This window comes from Ctenopharyngodon idella, chromosome 9 (assembly GCF_019924925.1).
Source record: "Ctenopharyngodon idella isolate HZGC_01 chromosome 9, HZGC01, whole genome shotgun sequence".
In the NCBI taxonomy this organism is placed as follows: domain Eukaryota; kingdom Metazoa; phylum Chordata; class Actinopteri; order Cypriniformes; family Xenocyprididae; genus Ctenopharyngodon; species Ctenopharyngodon idella.
In genome coordinates this window covers 28,260,268-28,282,706 of record NC_067228.1, presented here as the reverse complement: position 1 = coordinate 28,282,706, position 22,439 = coordinate 28,260,268, and the positions used below count along the sequence as shown (strand labels likewise).

Below are 22,439 nucleotides of genomic sequence, written 5' to 3'. Positions count from 1 at the left end.
TTTTATCACCTTTTTGGCTCGTTTTAATGATCCTACAGGGGGATAAATCGATTTTTAAAAGAACAAATATTCCATGTAGTCTCTAAAATATGTGCATAGGCATAATGATTATAAAAGAGTTATAAAAAATATTGTTTAAAATAGTTTTAGGTTGAATTTAGCTACCCAAATGTATTTCAGGTCAACTACCCAAACCTGCTCTCACATGATCCATTATTTGAACACTCTGTGCTACACTTTTTGAGAAGCATTTCTGTTTGTGTCAGTTTGTTTAAATATTCTTTTCTCTTTTTAAGCCTTCGCTTGTTCCAAAAGTTTGATAATTTCCGAATCCTCGTGTGTGGTGGAGATGGAAGCGTTGGTTGGGTTCTGTCTGAAATCGATAAACTAAATCTTCACAAACAGGTAATTGAAAAGCACTGTACTACACCATGTAAAGTTGTCACTGTAAGGTTAGGACTTGGCACAAGAGTGTCAGAGCAGATGTTTATGAGGATTTCTTAATGAACTGGCTCAGTGATCTGAACCACCTCATGTTTTGCAGTGCCAGCTGGGCGTTCTGCCACTGGGCACCGGGAATGACCTGGCGCGTGTGCTTGGTTGGGGGCCGTCATGTGATGATGACACGCAACTCCCTCAGATACTGGAGAAGCTGGAGAGAGCCAGCACGAAAATGCTGGACAGGTACAGTGTGCATCCTAGCATGTGTCCAGAACTGTCTCATGTATAATATTTGTGTCGTTGGCTACATCTACAACCTCTGTTCACAGGTGGAGTATAATGACCTATGAGATTAAAATACCTCCCAAACACAGCTGCCCCGTCACACCTGAGGAGGCAGAGGACGGCCAGGTACCAGCAACACATCAACAGCAATGCATACATCTATTTCAACACCATTAAGAGGGTCGTTGACATGTCACAGTGTGACACGCTACACTTTATCTAAGACTAGGCGCCACAAAAATACAACAAAGACAATAAATAGATGACACACTATCAGTTGTTTTTCCCTCGCTGTACACAAAAGAAAACATTCAGCACATCCATTGTAATCTGATTCGCAAACAAATGGCTCTTTTAAACTGGTTCTATTAAAAAAAAAAAAAGTCTCAAACTTTTAAGCTATCTGGTTGAATTGGTTTAACGACTCACTGAATTGGTTAGAGCGGATTAAGCCATAACTCACTGAGCCTTAAGCCATTATTTTTAATTAAAAAAAAAATTTACTATTACTAATATTTGAAATTAAGATTTGAAAGACTTAATCAGTTAAATGTCACAGCAGAATTTGAGCGCCAGAATTAATACAATTCTACTCACCCTGCATCCCTTGAATGCTCATTTATTAAATATTTTGGGTAATATGATTATGATGTTAGCTACCAGCAAGAGTGTTATATTCTTAGCTCTGTTTAACACATTTTACTATATACTGAATCCATTCAGCATAATTTAATGCGGTCATATTTACGGATGTTCTGCAAATTTTTGTGGACAAAATCCAATCATTTCAATTGGAGTTGGGAATTTCACATGAGGGCAAAAGATTTCCCCACACTGATTTCGGAGCAAGTTCAAATTGGTCACACCAGATTTTCCATGTTGACCAATAGAAAGCTGCTTGATTTGAAAGTAACTTCTGTGTGAGCGGTGCCTTATATTCTGTTTGACCCATGCTGGCAAAATGAGTCGGAATGCGCACAGGCTAATTATAAGCTACTAACAAAACAAGTAAAAAATGGCGATTTTGGTCGAATTTGAGGTTTTCACAAAAATTAGTTAATCAAGCCCTCGTCTTGCGATCCAAATGCTTCAAATAGCAATTAAACATCTAAAAATATCTTTATTTGTATATTTTCTGAGAGGGGTACCTTTCTTTTGTTCATGAAAAATTGCATTTTTCTCTGCTCACTTTACCACTCGCGCTTCCCCTCAGCAACTTCCCGTTAGTCTAAGTTTGGTATCGTTTTAAAACGCAGCATTCCAACTTTGTAAATATTCATAGCGAATTTTTGATGGCATGAGTCTGAACCAATAAAATGTGATTTTCAAACTCATGCTGATGTAAACAAATCGATCTTACTCGCGCTGACAGATCCGAAGCGTGCGCACAAAGACGCCTCAAACAGCGTGCAATCCCGATATACACATATAAACAGAATTACAGTACTTCAAAATATTGAAGTAAAATATTGAAAAAAAAGTTGAATATATACACTGCCCTCCAAAAGTTTGGAAACACCCTAGAAAAGTGGGGTTTTGGACAATATTGACATGAATCCTTTTTAATTTGTGATAATTTTGCACTGACAAGGAACAACACAAACTACAAAAACATATTTTCTTACATAAACAGTTTATACATAGAAAAACCTTACATTTTTGATTCATCAAAATATCCACCATTAGCAGCTATCTGACCTAAACTGGGTTCTAATTGGTTCATTGTATTCTAAACTTAATTGGCAATCAATTGTTGAAGCTATTAAGATGTGCTGACCCAAAAATCTTTTACAAACCTGGGCCAAGTTTAAACTAGTAACCAGGCATCACAGCTGGCAAAGGGGCATGTCTGACTTTGACATGTATATATTCCCATTATTATGTAATCAAAATGAAAATTATTATTGCTGGTCTTCAATGATAATGTCAAGTTACTTTCATGTATTTGCACCAAAAAATTATAAGGATTTATGCTGATATCGTCCAACTACTTTGCCAGGGGTGTTTCCAAATTTTTGGAGGGCAGTGTATATTTTCCTATAGATATTTAGTTTTGACGAGGTGTGTGCCAATTTAGGTGTTATTAACAGGGACTTTAAGGTTGCTAGGTGATTTTGTTTTGGTACCTTTTCTCAAAATTGACTTTGCTGACTCTTATTGACTTCAAACAGGTGTAGCTCAGTCATTTTTTGACAAATCATACATCATTTTAAAGGTTTTTTAACAGAGATTGAAAATAACAATAACTCATTTTTGAAAATTTGCTCATTGGGACTCATTTTGCCAGCACGGGTCACATATTAAAAAATAAACATTAAAATGCTACAAAATGTTGTTTAGCATGTAATTAGGCCAATTGTGGGGGGATGAATAGTTTTCATTTCTTTGGAAATGTTGCACTTTTCTCTTTCGCCCTGCTATTGCAATTTATGAATATGATTATGACATGTGATGTGTATGGGTGGCTTTAGTTACAGATATCTGCTTATGAGGATTCAGTGGCTGCTCATCTCACAAAGATCCTGAACTCAGATCAGCACTCAGTGGTCATATCTTCATCAAAGTGAGTCGTCAGTCTCACACAATACAGTTCCTATTCCACTACTAACAGAATAAACAGAAACTACTATAAAGGCAGTGTTCCTCTCATCTTCTCTCTTCTCCTCCAGGGTATTGTGTGAGACAGTGAAGGAATTTGTGGCCAAAGTTGGAAAGTGTTATGAAAGAAGCAGTGACAGCACAGAGGAAGCTGATGCACTGGCCCTCAAAGTGAGTCTGTGATGTTTCACCTCATGACCTCTGACACCTTTCAAAGTCATTCCTCAACAGAAATATGATCCAGTATAAACCTGTTTATCCCTTTCCTTTATTCTCTTGTCTGCAGTGTGCAATTCTGAACGAGAAGCTAGACTCCCTCCTGCAGACGCTGAATTTGGAAGCTCAGGCCATGACTCCCTCAGCCCTCACCACACCACCCATCGTGGAGGAGGAGGTGGAGGAGGAAGAGCTGGAGGAAGATGAAGATCTGAGTGAAGAGTCTTTAACGGAGCTGAAGGAGAATGAGACGGAGAAGGGCTCTGCTCATAAGCTTTTCAGACCCCGCGAGCAGCTTGTGCTGAGAGCCAACAGCCTGAAGAAAGCGCTCAGACAGATCATTGAGCAGGCAGAGAGAAGTATGATTGTCCAGCTTGTACTGCTATGTCTTTTGAATAGAAAAGCAACACTGATCTGTTGCTTACAGAATGCTGCTCTGAATATAGGCGTCTTCTAAAATGACTAATCACATGACATGAATTGATTATATTTTAATGAATTAGCCACATTTACATGTAAAGTATTTTGAATGAGAGCGTTCTTCTTGATCTTCAGGGATTTCTGTCCATTTAAATGGGGGATCAACTTGCATGTCAATAAATCAATAGTTTTTAGCAATGTCTGTAATACTCAGTTTCTATATATTTTCTACATATATATATATATAAATTTAAAAACACAAATATTTTCTATTTAAAGAAGATTGTAAAATGTATAAGATGCAGCATACTTTATTTGGCACACACACATATACAAATATATAATTAAATTTATTCTACTTAAAGAAGATTTGTAAAATTAAAAATCAGTGATAATTTTCATTTTCATGTATTATAATTAAATATAACAATATTAATAAAATAGCAATATTTAAAAAAAAAAAATAAAAAAAAGTGTAATAAAAAGCAATACTTTACTTCAGTACTTATTTTTTACTAAAAGATTAAGGAATGCCACATGGGGACATCCAAGATTATTTCCTAGTGATGATGCAAACAAAGCTGGAGTGATTCACCATTGTGAAACCAGTCTGGTGACGCTCTTTGGGAAACTTAAAAAAAGCACTTAAAAAATGTGTGATGTTCACAATGTTGCTTAATGTTATATAGAATCATGAATATTAATATATGTAATTTTACCCAGCCCTACCTATTCTATGTTCCACATAAAGAAGTGCAGGAATAAGATGGCTGTGTTTGTCTGTGCTGTAGTGGTGGATGAGCAGAACGCTCACACTGAGGAGCAGGAGCTGCAGTCTCCCAATGACTTCAGGAAGGACAGTGAGGAGGAAAACAAAGACAACGAGAAGGACGAGGACACTAAAGAACTGGAAGTTCTGCCCTGTGAGTTCGCACTTTTAAATCTTAGACATGCTGTCGCTGGTAACTGTTTCCTATGAGACACAAAGTGTTCTTGCTTACCGGCCTTAAAAGCTAAATCCGCCAATGGGTTGCATTCAAGTCTCACGTTTTTTTTTTTTTTCTCACTGGAGCCATTAAAAAGGCTATTATTTCCAAAGAGTGGAATGATATACTGTGCACAGTATACACATTTACTGTATGCTTGGAATACCGACATGATTTTTATAGTTGCCATACTGCCAATTATACCGTAGCGAAGAACTCTGCACTAGGTACTACTTCACCACAATGCTATTCACATGACATGACTTTCCATTTCAAGTGTGACAAAAAAAACTGGAAGTAATATTAGCCATGATTTTAAACATCTCTTTTTAGACTCATTATTTGATTTGATCAGACGTTATTTTTACACAAATTAAATTCAAAATACAAAATAACCCTCCACTCATGTGCAACATGATGAGATCATGTGACTACTGTTTGAAACAAATATTGGAATAATGCCTACTAACATATAAAAACACAGAAAGCCGTATACAGTACATATTGCACAGTATTCAGTATGTTAATATTCCATTCTGAACACAATTGTCTTTTCAGCATATTGCTCAGTAATCCTAATCTCGCTCTCTATTTAGGATGGATAGTGTGAATTGGGATTCAGTCGTTGTTTCTGATCTGAAGTATTTGAATGTGTGAATGGGTTAGTGCTGCCCTCTAGTGATAAACGTAGTATAGTAAATTTCAATATAATGTAGCTGTTTAAAAAAATAACAGCAAAATAAATGTTTTTGTAGACATAGGATTGTAAATGGCTTGTAGACATATTAAAATCAAATTTAAAATCAAAATTATTAATTATTTTTATTATTTTTTATTAGTAGTTTTTTTTTTAGAAATAAACCCTAAGGCTTTTAGATACATTAAAAACACATTACTCTTAGTTATATATTATTATTATCTAGGGTTTATTTTTTATAAATAAATCTCAAAAATGCTTTTAGACACATTAAAACACATTACTCTTAGTTGTTAAAAAATATATTATTATTATTATTATTTTAATAGGGTTTATTTAATAAAAAAAAAACAAAAAAGGCTTTGACACATTAAAAAACATATTACTCTTAGTTGTTTAAAAACAAATAATAACTCTAAAAAACACAGTACTTTTAGTTGTTAAAATATATTATATTAATATTATTATTTTATAAGGGTTTATTTTTTTTATAAATAAACCCCAAAAAAGGCTTTTAGATGCATTAAAACACATTACTCTGAGTTGTTAAAAAATATATTATTATTATTATTATGATTTTATTAGGGTTTATCTATTATAAATAAACACTAAAAAAAGCTTTTAGATGCATTAAAAAACATTACTTGTAGTTATAGTTGTTTTTATAAACCCAGAGTGTTCTAAATGGGGAGACAAGCTTTTGTTTTGCAAAATTGCCCAATAACACTATCTTTTTCCTTCAGAAGGTTCAGGATTTCCTTACAGCTTAAAGACTGTATGTGTTTATAGCTGTAAATATATCTGTAGGTTTCCCAGAGGATCCCTGTGCTATGTTTCTCTCTATAGAGAACATATCTTTGTTTGCTGGACAGTGGCACTTCCTGTTTACAAAGAGCCCTTCTGTCTGCTCATGTTTCCAGTGGGGCATGAAAGACTGGCTTTATCCTCTAAGTTGGTCCAGTCCCTCGGGGCCTCCTGATCTCGCCTCCGTTTCTCCTCCGTCTCACAGCTGTTAAGTGGCTTTGATGTGTTTTGGTTTGTTTATGTGGGTTACGTTCTGCTGAATCTGCTGGATCTGTGTTACGGTGGCTTTTCACTCCTCGTTGAGAGCCTGTGACCAGATGCGTGGGTTATTCTTACATGCTGGAAAAAGTTGAACGTTTACAAAACAGCATTAGATTTTGCTGCATAATGGGCACTTGGGCAGATATTGCTGTGATGAATGAGTCTGCTGTACACATGAACTCATGTTTTGTAATGTGTTTGTGTTTCTGCAGTGGCTAAGTCACCGTGTTCGCCGCCGGAGAGGCGTATCAGTCGCAGCACACAGTCCTGTGGCTCCTTTTCCATCACTCCCTTCACCACAAGCAAGGAGAACCTGCCTGTTCTCAACACACGCATCATCTGTCCCGGTACGACCACATGACATTACACCATGTGACCACTGAAATAACTGTTTGCTAAACGGAAAACGTCAATATGAGCCTGTTAAAAGGATAGTTCAGCCCAAAATGACATTTCTGGCATCATTTACTCACTCTCATGCTGTTCCAATCCTGTATGACATTCGTTTTTCCACTAAACGCAAAAGGAGATGTTAGGAGAGATTTCTGAGCTGCTTTTCCATACAGTGAAAGTGAATTAGTGACCCGCGGTTGCTAAGCTTTTAAAAGAATCATTAAAGATTCATAGAAGCAGTCCAAATGTCTGCTGAACCCTTGTGAAAAAGAAGTGTGCTTAATTATATGGAATGTGCACTTGTACTTCAAATCTTAAAAGTATTAAAAAAAAAAACTGTACTTGCGGATAATATAATATTAATGAAATAAGAAGACACTTAGAGGCACAATATGTAAGATTTTTAGATTAAAATATCCAAAAACCACTAGAACAATGTTATATATTTTGTTGACTTTTGTACATTATCCCAAACATTTGTTTAAGTGTTTAAATCCAGAGAAATCAGCAATTTTAACCAGGACACGGACCGTGTCATTTTGTCGCCTGTCAATGACGGCATCTAGATTTCTAGATCTAGATTACTGCAAAGTGCAACAAGTCTCTCATAGCAGCCACAGAGTAACGTTAAAACATAACTTTCAACACACTCAAATGTATTTAGTATGATTGTTTTAACCATGTAAAACAGCGCTGAGTTACCCCACATACGCAACAAAAAGAGCGGCAAAAGCATAATAAAAGCTCCGTTGGACTCGAGATCGGTGTGTATCGCAGATGTCTTCCATTAGAATTCGCTCCAGTGGCCTCGTTCCGCTCCCTCGGCTCTTGACCCATCCTGCTTCATACCACCATAACGTTAATAAAACTTTAATACATTAGCTCACCCATGATTTCTGCCCGAGTCTGTCGGATTCCTTTCCATCGACTGTGAAGGTGAAAACCACAACTCCCATGATTCCATGCTCATTTATGGCATCACTAAGCTATGCCTTTGTTTTGAATACGCAACCTCTACATATTACCAAATGAGTGAAAATTGCATATTGTGACTTTAAATGTATTTAAAGAGAACACTTTCTAGACTGTTTCTTAAACATGCTTAAGCACACTTTCAAAAAGTACACTTTGCAATGTCAATTTAAAAGTTTCACTTTAAAGTACATTTTAAATCATTATATAATCTTTTGTTGTGCTTTAAAGAAGTACACTTATTTTGTTGTGTTGGCTAACATTAAAGCACATGTAAATTACTCGTTTATCATTTTAATTGTAGTGTTATTTGATATTACATTTAAAGTTTACATATTTTATATATACATGTACAATTACAAATATATTTAAATACATGACATACAAATTACAACAGAAATGACACTAATGTATATTTTAGTCCACCATAAATGCTGTATACTTTAACCATATTTCAAAGACAATAGAAGTAATTATGAAATTACATAAAGATGTACTTAAGTCCTACTTAAGTGGGTCAAAAAGCAGCCTAAAGTTCAGCTAATTGCGTTTAATTTAAACTATAATTCATCTTCATTTAATTGCAATTAATGTGTACAAAATCAATACATTCAGTTTGCACTTGAGTATATAATTTTAAAGGAACTCGCCACTATTTTTGAAAATAGGCTCATTTTCCAACTGCCCTAGAGTTAAACAGTTGAGTTTTACTGTTTTCGAATCCATTCAGCTGATCTCCGGGTCTGGCGGTAGCACTTTTAGCTGGAGCTTAGCATAGTTCATTGAATCTGATTAGACCGTTAGCATCTCGCTCAAAAATGATCAAAGAGTTTCGATATTTTCGATATTTAAAACTTGACTCTTCTGTAGTTACATCATGTACTAAGACCGACGGAAAATGAAAAGTTGTGATTTTCTACGCTGATATTGCTAGGAACTATACTCTCATTCCAGCGTAATAATCAAGGAACTTTGCTGCCTGTACCATGGGTGCAGCAGGCGCAATGATATTACACAGCGCCTGAAAATAGGCTTTCACGTTCCAAAAGCTCATCTTCAGTGTATTCCGGTTCAAATAGATACGATTCAGGATCTGCACCAAAGTAAATATCATCTCTCACAAATGTCTCCATGGTTGCAAGGCACGTTCCCTGTGCAAGCAGGTGGTCACGTTGGTTATGTTGACAGAAGTTAGCCTATTTCAAGCGCTGCTTTCAGGTTTTTTCTGCAGCTTCTTGCACCTTTTTGCATTGCATCGACATTGTGCCAAAAATCTTCTTTTGTGTTTCACTAACAAAATAAAGTTATAAGAGGTTAAAACATCATGAGGGTGAGTAAACAATGACAGAATTTTCGTTGTTGAGTGAAATATCATTTTCATTATGGTTTGCTGATGCTTGTTTGAGAATACTGAAATCTCACATTCATCCTTGGGTTGGTCTTTAGGTCTGCGGGCTGGTCTTGCTGCCTCCATCGCTGGAAGCTCCATTATCAGTAAGATGCTGCTTGCCAACATAGATCCATTTGGTGCCACTCCCTTCATAGATCCTGACCTGGACTCATTGTAAGAGCTTCACTCTTCTTATTCTTGTTAAAGTTTATCTTAAAATCTTATACACAAAGCTTACATGAGTTATTTCTCTTACAGAGAGGGCTATTTGGAGAAGTGTGTGATGAATAATTACTTTGGGATTGGCCTAGATGCAAAGATCTCACTGGAATTCAACAACAAACGTGAGGAGCACCCAGAGAAATGCAGGTAGTTCAAGATTTTAGCACAGTCTTCTTTCATGTACTGTATTTACCAAAACACCATTGACATAGACTCAATGGTTGACTAGCATTTCTCTTGACTATCCAGAAGTCGTACTAAAAACATGATGTGGTACGGAGTTCTGGGGACGAAAGAGCTTCTGCAGCGGACCTACAAAAACTTGGAGCAGAAAGTTCAGCTGGAGGTGAGCTGAATGAAAGAATGAAATATATATAGAATAAATTCAAGTAACTTTAAAAAATAACTTCTTAAATATCACAATATATTAAATGTTCTCGTTTCAAGAGAAGGCTTCTCATTGTCTTTAGTAATATTCGAAGGGCAGATTATTTTAAGATAAGGAAGAATTTTTTTGTCACCTGATAAAAGATTTTAGAGCTTGGCATAAATAGTAAAATGTTCCCATGGGGATTTTATTAATGTATATTTCCAGGTCTAGAAATCCCATTTTAATATTAGGCTACCGCATATATCCAGGTTTTTCCAAGACCATGTAAACCCTGGTTCTTCTAATAAATTTAAAAAAAAAAAAAGCTGTTGTTGAGGTAGTGAATTAAAATAAGAAATATCATATTTTGTATTTGTTTTAGCTTATTTTAATGTTTTAAATTATTTCAAATCATCTTGAGGCCTCCTTTGTAAGTTTGCTGAGGCCCCCTAGTGGGCCCTGCAGAATCACTGATCTACTGTTGTAGTTCTCATTATGAAAAACACAGAATTTGTGCCTTGATTTGTGCTTTAAAAAAGTAATGGGACACCAGTACCGTATTTGTGGAAAGTGTCAAATGTTGTCAAGGCTGAACAATCGCCAAATGATTATGTACTGATTTAAAGACAACAGCTGCTGGAACTGAACCTCTTCTCAAGCAGAATTTGAAGCTCTTGGGGTCAAACGGTTGCACTGGCCGTCGACCACTGTCCCAGTTTCATGTTCAGTGCTCCTCATGGTTGTGTGATTGATTCTGCAGTGTGACGGGCAGTACATCCCACTCCCCAGTCTCCAGGGAATCGCTGTGCTGAACATCCCCAGCTATGCTGGGGGAACCAACTTCTGGGGCGGCACCAAAGAGGATGACGTAAGTGATGATGCTAGAGGTCATGAGTTTTTTTTTCTCTTCAAACAGCATTTCCCATCCTGACTCTGAGTTGCTCGACCCTGTTTGAGTTGAAATATGACACCATGTAGAGAGGAAATGATCTGGAGTTGTTTAATTAAGAGGATGAGTTTGCCCTGTGTTGAGTCGTGTTGTCTAACGTGCAGCTGGCTCTGGACAAAACCTTTTCAACCTGGGGTGACACGGGTCTTTGTTCGCAACAAGTGGCCTCTTGGCAGCTGGTTTGTTTTAGCTCACATTGCCTCGTTCAGGATGAGGTTACCTCCGGACGCGGTTTGTGTGCTTCTGCTAGTTACAGAAGGGCAGAGTGCCTGTAATCTTGGACAGGACATTGAAGGACCCAGTTCAAAAATGTTATTCTCAAGTCCACTAAGTGTTTTCAAAGAGGGAAGATTATTTAACCCTGTAAAGCCTGATGATAGTCTGAAAAATCATTTTTTTTTTCCAATTGAAGTTTATTGAATATTTAGGTAAAATCAAAAAAAAAAAAAAAGTATATTTGACACATCAGGCTTTTATGGTTCATATAGTTTGATATGGTGAAAATATGGAGCTCATACCTATTTTGTTCCAAAAAATATGCATTTTGGTGCAGTTGCTGATATTTATATGGACAAAAAGATGAAATTCTGATGTAATGTAAATCGATGAGATCTTTTTAACAGCATATCAGACTACTTACAATGCTTAAAAATATCAGTTGTCACTCTATATCTCCCAATAATATGTTTTAGTAAGTTAATATTTAAATGTTTAGTTTTATGATCAAAGCTCTGTGGTTTATATTGTGGGGGGTGGGGGGGTTGCTTCAGCCCAGTATTTTCATTTTGAAATATTACTAAAAATACAAATGTTATTCTTACATTTACTTTATAAAAATCAGCAAAGATTTCACAACAAAAACACATGTGTACCATGGCCTGAAGGGGGACAGATTTACAATTATACCAAAATGTCTTTTACTTGCCAAAAAACTATGAACTGTTAATCAGAGGACAGAAGGCATGTAGTAAATTGTAGTAGTTTTTTCTTGATCATGTTGATCATTTAGAGGCCTTAGAAATTTGCATATCAAATATAATACAGTAGGCTTTATATGGTTAGTAGGTTTTTTTAAGATATTTTTTTTCTGGATGTGGATCTTGAGTGTGAGCCTGTACGGAGCCCCCTAGTGGTAGTAAACTATTTTCATGTTTTGTTTTTTCTCTCTCTTTTCATGCAGATATTTTGTGCCCCTTCATTTGATGATAAAATTTTGGAAGTGGTCGCTGTGTTCGGTAGTATGCAGATGGCTGTCTCAAGGGTGATCAAGCTGCAGCATCACCGTATTGCACAGGTAAACACACCTCACACACAATTGACACAGATCTGTAAAGTATGTGAATAATGGTGATAGAGATGTGTAACTCATCTCAACCCTCCCAGTGTCGCACGGTGAAGATCACCATTCTGGGAGATGAAGGAGTGCCTGTCCAGGTGGATGGAGAGGCTTGGATTCAGCCTCCTGGAGTCATCAAGATTCAGCATAAGAACCGGGCTCAGATGCTGACAAGAGACCGGGTGAGTGTTTCTGGAGAAGAATCGTGATTTTTGATATATTATTTCCACAATATTACCAACAGTGGATCAGAACAGTTAAAGGAATAATTCATTCAGAATGGCATCATTAATCATTAACTTTCAGACGTTTGGGGTTGGTACGATTTTTATTGTTTTTGAAAGAAGTTTTTTATACTCACTAAGCCTGCATTTATTTGATCAAAAAACAATACTGTGAAATACTATTACAATTTAAATAATTATTTTAAAAAAACGGAAACCGTAATATATTTTTTCAGGGTTTTTTGATGAATAGAAAGAACAGCATTTATTTGAAATAGAAATCTTCTGTAACATTATAAATGTCTTTACTGTCACTGTTGATAAATTTAATGCATCCTTGCTTAATAAAAAATTCATTTTCTTACTGACCCCAAACTTTGGACATTAGTGTATATCACACGGATGTTGTTTTTTTTTCTCTCTCTCTGTTCTATGAAAGACAAAAGGAGATGTTAGGCAGAATGTTTTGTTTTCCATAAACTTTCAAAGGAAAGTTGATTGTGGTTTATACTGACAACAAGTTACAAAAAGCACCATAGAATTATCATAAATACTGTCAATAAGACTTGTGTGCGATATTCCAAGTCTCCTGAAGATATACGATAGCTTCTGGTGTCGGAGAAGTATAAGGCTCAACAAATTATCACAAAAAGTCAGATAGAGGTGTCGTGTGCGCTGTGTAAAAAAACATTATGGTTATTGTAGTTCTAGACTAAATGTGAGCATGCATTTACTCATTTACATGCATTTACGCATTTACTATTCCTCAAAATAAATTAAAAGAGTGAAATGCAAACTCAGAATATTATGCAAAACTGCAATAATTAAATATGTTAAATTACACGAATACACTTTATGTATTTAATCTCACTTTATTAAGCAATGTATTGGCTGCTGACCAGGGCTTGACATTGACACCCGCCAAATGCGGGTGGATTTCAGCAGTGGCGTGTAACACAGTCACTTCTACTAGCCACTTTGTTGGGTTGAATTTTATGCATAATATATACATTTTTCAATTGTAGTCTTTTAAAAAGTGCAATTTATCTTTTAACTAAGTGCAATGTAGTGTTGTCAAAAATATTGATTTTTCGATACATATCAATACTAAAATATCTGAAAATATCTTTGCTTTCTTGCTCTCTCATCTCTCTGACAGCGAGCTGACACACAAATCCGCCTCCCCTCACTAACTCATTTCATTTGCTCCGGATGAATATTGTTGGTGTTACAGGGCTTGAATTTCGCAGTGGGATTGTGTGTATTGCGCATAATTTTACTCATTCCCGCAGATTTTGTGCTCACACCCAAAGTGCATGCACATAAAGGTGCCTCTCAGTACTAAACTGAGTTTTTTTTCACTATTTTTCACTTATTGCAAATACACATAAAATAATGTCAAAATGCCAGTCTTAGCGAGTATTCACGTAAACACAGTCAGTTATGTTTTAAGTGAACGCAAACAGTTGAGAAAGAAAACACGTTTAACAGTATAATGGATCCGTGTGTCAGGTCTTAAAGTGACAGCAGACTAATATACCTGCTGCCAAATTATGAGATTATATTAAAAATGTACATATGGCAGTTTTTCCCCATGGTATTGATGTCAAAATTGTGGCCAGTGAAAATACTGAGTGGCTAGTAACTTTGGAAAACCACTAGCCACAGTGACTAGTGAGCACAAAAGTTAATGTCAAGCCCTGCTGCTGACCTTCGATGATCCAATTTAGTCATACTAATAAGCAAAAATCACTTTAGATAAAACCTCACATTTGTGTTTTATTTTTTTGTATATATTGCTGAAGTAAGAGTGTTGAACATTCTTCTCCTGCGTCCTATTCTTCTGCAATCAAAAATGGCTGCAAAGCTGAAAGGTGTGTTTGAGCTGCGCCCTCTACTGTACAGGCGTGAATTTGCATTTCCTTCAGACTTTTAATTTCACTTTTGATGTGAAAGGTCCTTTACAAATGGCCAAGAATAGAACTATTGCTTTTTTGTTATTAAAATACAAACAAGCAATAGAAAAAAGTAACTCAAAAGTAATGTAATGCATTACTTTCTTTTAAAAGTAACTAACACAATTAGTTACTTTTTTAGGGAGTAACGCAATATTGTGATGCATTACTTTTAAAAGTAACTTTCCTCAACACTGGGAATAAATCTGTAAAGTTTGGTTTGTGTTGTGTAGTGGCTAGTGTAGTGGAGATTTCTGGCTTAATGCAGGAGAAAAAACAAATTTTGAGAAAACTAAAGATTTCTATTGTAATTGAAATCAATGACTTGAATGTAATAAAATAAACACTTAAATGTATTTTAGATGTGTTCTTTCCACTAGTCTGAAATAAGACATGTTATGGAAGCAAAATAGTCCAAAATCTCAAAATTGAGTGCCTGAATAAAGGGTTTTGCCTGTAGTGTTTGGTTTTAAGAACACAATAATGATAGCTGAAAGATCACTGCATCTTTTCAGTAACCAGCCCAGATCTTTCACCACGGGCTGTTTGTGTAAATTGTGTGTATCCTTTCTAAACACTGGATTTATAAACTCACTGTCCTTTAAATTACTTCTGTATTTGTTTTCAATAAAGGCATTTGAAAACACATTGAAGTCTTGGGAGGATAAACTGAAATACGACAAGCCTCCACTGAGGCCGCACTTGTATCCTCAGCATTCTGTGGATCTGGCCACAGAGGAGGAGTCCGCGCTCATCCAGATGTGTGCCCGAGCCGCTGAGGATCTCATCACCAGGATCTGTGAGGCTGCCCAAAACTACCAACTCCTCGAGCAGGAGCTTGCCCACGCCGTCAACGCCTCTTCACACGCCATCAACAAAACACACCCCAAGTTCCCCGAGGTGAGCGATGCCAGCACTGAAGGACTGCTCACACCAATGCCACTGATTTTCATCATTCTATGAATGAGCTGATTGCCCTCCATGCTATTTTAAAAATCTACTCATGTATTCTCATGTCTGATTCGTCATTCCATCTGTTCTCCTCAGAGCCTGACAAGAAACACTGCCATTGAGGTGGCGAGCACCGTGAAGGCCCTGCACAATGAGACTGAGTCTCTGCTAGTAGGACGAGTGCCATTGGTGAGTTCACTGTGAACATGATCTGGACTGAATGTTTATAATGTAATATAATATAAAGCTCATTCTCATTCACCTTTTCCAAGACATAAATGTTTATGGTGCTGCAAAGCAGGTTCCCATATAAAAGAATAATCTGCAGAGCAAATGGAGACTTGCATCTATTTTTATATACGTATATCTATTTTTAAGGAATTTTAGAAAAAGCATCTGATACAAAGCACAAGTATGTATAATTTAGCTTATATTAAATTAACCATAATTGACTCTAAAAGGAGTCCTAATGTATAAAAGTGCAGCTTTCATGCAATAACATTTTCCCTCATTAGAATAATATGGCAGCTGCATTTGACTATGCTAGTCCAACAGATAGATGAGCACAAAACCATTAAGTGGACTGAGGTGTAAGCTTGACTTTTGAGCACTGAGCAGTGAAGACTCTGATAGAGCTCTATATAAGCATTGACTGTGAGTTTATCTCTATAGCAACTGGACCCTCCGCATGAAGAGCTGCTGTCCAATGCCCTACAGAGCGTTGAGCTTGAACTGGGCAAGCTGGCTGAGATCCCCTGGCTCTACCACATCTTACAGCCCAATGACGAGGAGGTGAGCACATCCTACAGAAAATACCATGTTGAAACTGAGAGCAACAGGGAGAATATATCCCTTAAATATAGTGTGCCTAGATATAGGCCTATATAGAGGAAACCAAGCTTCTAAACATGTTAGTTTAGAAGTTTAGTTTAAACAGAGATAGTTTTCAAAAATGAACATTTTGTCATAATTTATTTACCCTCATGTTGTTACAAACCTGTATGTCTTTCTTTCTTCTGTGGAACATAAAGGCTTTTCACACTTCAAATAGTTAACCCTGGGTCAATCTTAACCCCAGGTAAACAGAATCCGGGGTATCTTGCTTCATCTTGCTGCTCATAATTTACCCGGGGTTAACAAATAATCCTGGGTATTCATAAGCTGATGTTTCACATTGTACATTCCTAAACCCTGGGTTAACGTTCTTATTTGCTTATTTACGGTGTCAGTATCATTGATTGGAAAAATGCAACACGCGATCATATTGCCGACTGTACTATCGAGTTTATACTGCATCATTCCACACTGTACAAGTTTGGCACCACAATGCGGGTAAAAAGCGGTGCTAACCCCGCTTCTAAATTACAAGTGTGAAATGTCCTTTACCCGGGGTTAAAAGCGGTGTTTAGAACGACGATAACCCCGGGTTAAGCAGTGTGAAAAGCCCTATAAAAGAGAAAAATGCCTTTTTTCCCATACAATGAAATTCAGTGGAGTCCAGTGTTATTTGAACTCCAACATTCTTTAAAAAGATATTACTTTGTTGTCTTCAAAATATCAAAATATCTAATTTCCAAAATGTCAGCTACCCAAATATGTATACATAGACTACCATACAAAAGCTAGGGGTCAGTTTGATTTTTTTTTATTAATACATTTATTCAGCAAGGATGCATTAAATCGATCCAAAATACATTTATAATGTGACAAAAGTTTTCTATTTTAAATAAATGCTGTTCTTTTGAACTTTCTATTCACCAAAATATCCTGAAAAGTATCACACTTTCAACAAAAATATTAAGCAACACAACTTTTTTCAACATTGATAATATAAGAAATGTTTTTGAGCAGCAAATCAGCATATTAGAATGATTTCTGAAGGATCATGTGACACTGAAGACTGGAATAATGATGCTGACAATTCAGCTTTGCAACACAGGAGTAAATTACATTTCAAAATATATTAAAATAGAAAAAAAAGTTATTTTAAATTGTAATAATATTTTACAATAGCGACTGATTTACTGTATTTAGCCTTGGTGAGCATAAGAGAATAATGTTCAAAAACATTAAAAAACAGTAGTGTACATGTATCCAGCAATCAAACATTCTTATATTATAATGGAGTATATTAACAAATATGAAGTGAATAGGTGTTTTGCAGTTCCGTGACTATGAGACTGACAGGTCATTTTGTGTGAGACAGGATCACTCCCTCGAGTACGGAAAAAGAAACAGTCGGAGTGGCATGTTTCGCATAGTGCCAAAGTTCAAGAAAGAGAAAGTCCCCAAGAAGTCCAGCCCACAGTCAGGTAAGAGTGTGTGTGTGTGTGTGTGTGTGTGTGTGTGTGTGTGTGTGTGTGTGTGTGCGTGCGTGCGTGTGTGTCCATCCACATTTACTTGAAAATCCTCACATGAGACACTAGAAAATCATGGATACCTCATGCTTTTTTGCATTCATAGTCATGTAAAAGTGTTTTAGTGTTACATTTTGCTGTTTTGATTGAAAGAGATGCAAAAGCAGAACTTATTTGATTTGATTTGATTTTGGAAAAAAATGTTCATGTTCATGATTGCTGACAATACAGGGAACTGTTAAAGGAAGTGATGTCAGCTCTCTGAAGCCCATGGAGGCAGAGACACACAGCCTGTGTGATTATATAGAGCGCCATATAGCATGTACACCCTCTTCTGAGAGGACTCTCTGTTCATGTCCAGTGGTCCTCAGTCCAACCCAACCATCCATGAGCACCCCTGCACTCCTCTGGTCATGGTGTTGTCCTGTGAGTCAGAAACAGTCCATGTGTCTACACATGAACAGCAGGCACAAACCAAGGTGTACCGCACAGAAGGGGAACAAAAGAAACCGCTCATCCAAAACTTAAATATGTCATATTGCACATGTTCCATACATGTAACGCTTAAAGGTGAAGTGTGTAATTTTTGTCACTAGTAGCACTGAATGGAATTGCACAGACTTCTGCTCAGACTCCTGCCAAACTGAGAGTCCGGCCCTAAACTCTTGCCATTGAGGCAGAAGTTGACATTTTAGGACACTCAAACAAACAGAGCCATGTTTGGAAAGTGCCATAATGTCTATTCATAAGGTAATCAATCTTGTGTAGCTAGACTTTTGATTTTCTTCATAAAGTTTGGTTTACACTGCAGCTTATTCTGGCTGTGTGACTGACACGTAAAGTGCCCAAGATCATTTAGTTTTAATGTGCCTAAAGGGGTGGATTTATCTAAAATATTTCATTTCTTTATTTCATAATAGTTGGTGAAAATGAATTTCAGCATCCAAAAAATGTGTATTATCATTGTTGTTGTTGTTAGTGTTTTAGTGTCACTTTTTTTTACTTTGTTTTAATTGGAAATTATCCGAAAGCATGTTTTTGAAAAAATATTGTTCATGTATATTGCTAATAATAATCATATAATTGTTCATTATTACTATTAATTATTATTCATTACAATAACAATAGAGGGTATGTGTTGATGTTACTTTCCCGCTGGAACACGCCTCCTCAGCCGTACTGAGTGGCAAAAGAGCTGCTGCATGACTGGATTTAATAGGGGAAACTGCGAAAATGCGAGTTAAACGCGAGTAAAACAAATGATTATCAGTTTAAACTAAAGGTTGGACTCAATAGTTTCTTTACAACTTACCAAAAATCCAGTGATCCATGGATACTGACATGCAGCCTGGAATCGTGTTTCCAGACATTTATATGTGCCTGATTTCGACTCCAGGGACATAGACAAAGCAAATTTACCTGTGAATGCTTTATATAAATAGTATCAGTTGGTCTAAATCTGGGTTATCACTTATATCAATGTTATATATATATATATATATATATATATATATATATATTGTCCAGCCCTAAAACTTGTATAGTTTTTTTCAGTGTTTATTTAAAAACATCCAATTATGCAGAATATAAGATGGTAAATATTTAATTGATAAATTGTCAATACAGTATATAACAATACAATATATAGAGTATGATTTTACCCCAAAATTCAACATATTGACACAAAATGATAACTGCAAATCCATGTTTCATTGTCCAGTTGTTACTGTGAATTGCAGAATTCTATTTTCTGTAGTTTTTGGCAGTCTGTAAAAATATACCTCAGATTTCTTGTCAAATCTATTTGTACAGTCAGTCACAAAGTTCTTTCCTATTCTAGATGTGTTTTGTGTGTTTTTTCGCTACATTCACGCTAAAAGCCAATGCTGCCACACTTTTTTGCCACTCAGTGGGCGTAACCGCAGTCACTCCGGCCGACGGTGATGTCACGTGCATACCCTCTACACTGTAGAAATGGTTTGTTGGTTTAAATTAAAGTAGGTAGCTTAACCTGGTTGCCTTAAAATTTTGAGTTCATTTAAACTAAACTTTGAGGTGATACAAAGAAAGAAATTAGTTTATTCAACAGAAACTCAAAAAAATTTGTGAATCTAAGCTGATTTGACAACAAATTTGTGAAAAGTTGTGATAGCAAAACATGATTTATTTTTTTTATTTTTTAATGATGTGTTAAAAACATATGCCACCTTTCCAAAGTTGTGGTGGCACAAAAATGACAACATTGATTACATTCAAATACATAGACTGTGATCTGATTTTCTGTCTGTCCAAAAGTCTTGATCATTTTACAATCTTGGAAACAAAGCAGAATTGATATTTATGCTTGTGACTCTCTAAATTTTATCAGTGCAGATTTGATGTCACTAACCTTGAGTGATTAATTCTTCCTGGAGTTGTCTACACATATCAAAAAATTACACACATCACCTTTAATCTTTCTTGAAATCTGATATCTGAGGATAGTACATACTTTGTACATACTCTCCAAAAAAAGCATTGCAAGGGGATCAAAATAGTTTCTCCACCTGTTTACAAACTGTAAACCATCATATTCTTTGACATTTTTCAGGCGTAGTAGTTGGCCAGAGCGACTGTCATAACAGATTCATATGCATTTGAACGTAGTTTCGCCCTGGCTTTGACGTGCATGTCTGTTACGGGGATTGAACACGCCATCAACAACAACAGTGTATTTTCGTCCTGCCAGCGGATGATCTGAGTGCAGGACTTTAGGAGCGTTAGGTCGCACAGGCTTCAGCCTCCCATTCCCTCTTCCTCCTGCTGTCTCTCCTGTCTCTGTGTCTGCTCTCAATGGGATAATGGTGGACGTGCCACTGTGATAACCTGCATGCCAGAAACGCCTCTGGGTGTGCCAGTGACCAAACCGAACCTGTTTAACCCTCTCTTTGCCAGCTGCTGCCGCCACTTCTCTCTGTGTCTTCTCTTTCCTGTTTGATTTTTGGTCCCCTTTTCCTTTTGTGGTTGTTTTTGACTTGTTCCTCCTCTCGGCCTGACCCTGTTTGCTTGTGTCCTGCGAGTGTACGGGGGTTGGACACTGAAGGGGGCTTCTCGCTCTGTACTTGTGTAGTTCAGAGGTGGGGCACTGAGGAGGTGGCCGCCTGGCTGGAGCAGCTCAGCTTGGGGGAGTACAAAGACACCTTCATCCGTCACGACATCCGCGGCTCCGAGCTCCTGCACCTGGAGAGGAGAGACCTCAAGGTATACACACAACCCCTTTCTGTGCCTCACGATGTCCTTCAGAACAACCGAAACATTCTTTCTCTGTCCATCTCGCTCTTTGACTCTCTCGCTCTCTCTTTCTGTCATCTTACCTGTCACCCTGTTTGCTATTTTGTGCTGCACTGCTCTGCTTGGCTTCCTCTGTGCAAGTGTCATTCGGATCTCAAACTACTTACACAACTAACCGGCCTGACGCACGTAGGGTTATTTTAAGTCGGCTAGGCTCAAAAGACACCAGCGGGGCTAATAGGCAGCTCCACACCAACATGCCTCTGTTTGTGTAGCTCATGAGTACAGTGAAAATGTTTATGTGTGTGTGATTTGGTGACAACTTTAAGCAAATCAGGCCCTGTTTACACCTGGTATGAACATCCATCTTGGGTGATGCGATCGTAAGTGATCGTAAGGGGAAGATCTTTGCTTTGCTGCTCAAGAAACGTTTATTATGATCAATGTTGAAAACAGTTGAGCTGCTTAATATTTTAGTAGAAGCAGTGATGCACTTTTTTTAAGATTCTTTGATTCATAGAAAGTAAAAAAAACAGCATTTGTAACATTATAAATGTCTTTACTCTCACTTTTGATCAGTTTTTGTATTCTTGCTGAATGTCTTTAAAAAAAAAAAAGCCAAACTTTTGAACAACACTTACTATATCATAATGTTAATGTTGACAAGGCGGTATAAAGTAAAAACAAGTACAGAAAAGTGACGTTTCAAGCTATCTGCACTATTTTAGTTGAGTAATTGCATTAAATGAACTTTCACATGATTTCAACAAATTTATTCACTAAAGATAATTTTATTCTGAACTTGTATCACTGAATATGACAGTGGTTCTCAGCTGGTGAGTCGTGACCCAAACAGTCTCACGGTACGTTTTTTATGTGTTTTGTACAGATGACAGTGTTGTCAAAATGATCCCTGTTCACAAGGATCTGCAAAAACGACTACACTGTGAAATTTACAACAGTCCTTTACGATTGTTGCTTGTCAGACTGTCCCAACATGATCCTCATGTCACACTGTTGGATCTCAGCTGTCATTTATGTCAGACTTTACGATGCGCGCATGAAAATTTACATCAACCCATACACGTTTGGTGACTGTGAGCTGCATTATACGCAGGACTGAAATGATGGCTAACAAAGACATCTCTAGCGTTAATTTTGATTACGGCTTGTCTTGAAAAACGAAGACAATTTGACGTTCGTCGTAAGAGAAATCACATTGAAATCACATTGCCAGAATTTCGTATGAGGTAAAAATTTGATAGCAACGGTCATTAATCTGTGGTCGGTGAACATGTCAAACTAGCTTAGGATTATAGGAATCTTTTAGGATTCTCAAAAT

At 36.7% G+C, this 22,439-nt stretch overlaps 1 protein-coding gene across 11 annotated transcripts in view; it reads left to right on the top strand.

Moving 5' to 3' along the window:
* dgkh (diacylglycerol kinase, eta) overlaps positions 1-22,439 on the top strand; it is a 97,771-nt gene that overhangs the window by 66,882 nt on the left and 8,450 nt on the right. For 9 of the 11 annotated variants that reach the window (XM_051904798.1, XM_051904795.1, XM_051904799.1 and 6 more), the window contains 19 exons: positions 297-405; positions 545-684; positions 771-852; positions 3,198-3,289; positions 3,396-3,495; positions 3,611-3,899; positions 4,752-4,883; positions 6,921-7,055; positions 9,520-9,637; positions 9,722-9,832; positions 9,935-10,031; positions 10,816-10,923; positions 12,185-12,298; positions 12,388-12,522; positions 15,153-15,419; positions 15,567-15,659; positions 16,143-16,262; positions 17,677-17,782; positions 20,937-21,067. In XM_051904798.1, the coding sequence (XP_051760758.1) occupies positions 297-405; positions 545-684; positions 771-852; positions 3,198-3,289; positions 3,396-3,495; positions 3,611-3,899; positions 4,752-4,883; positions 6,921-7,055; positions 9,520-9,637; positions 9,722-9,832; positions 9,935-10,031; positions 10,816-10,923; positions 12,185-12,298; positions 12,388-12,522; positions 15,153-15,419; positions 15,567-15,659; positions 16,143-16,262; positions 17,677-17,782; positions 20,937-21,067 (2,479 nt within the window). The remainder of the gene's footprint in view (positions 1-296; positions 406-544; positions 685-770; positions 853-3,197; positions 3,290-3,395; positions 3,496-3,610; positions 3,900-4,751; positions 4,884-6,920; positions 7,056-9,519; positions 9,638-9,721; positions 9,833-9,934; positions 10,032-10,815; positions 10,924-12,184; positions 12,299-12,387; positions 12,523-15,152; positions 15,420-15,566; positions 15,660-16,142; positions 16,263-17,676; positions 17,783-20,936; positions 21,068-22,439) is intronic. The other 2 variants (XM_051904804.1, XM_051904797.1) reach the window with 1 other exon arrangement.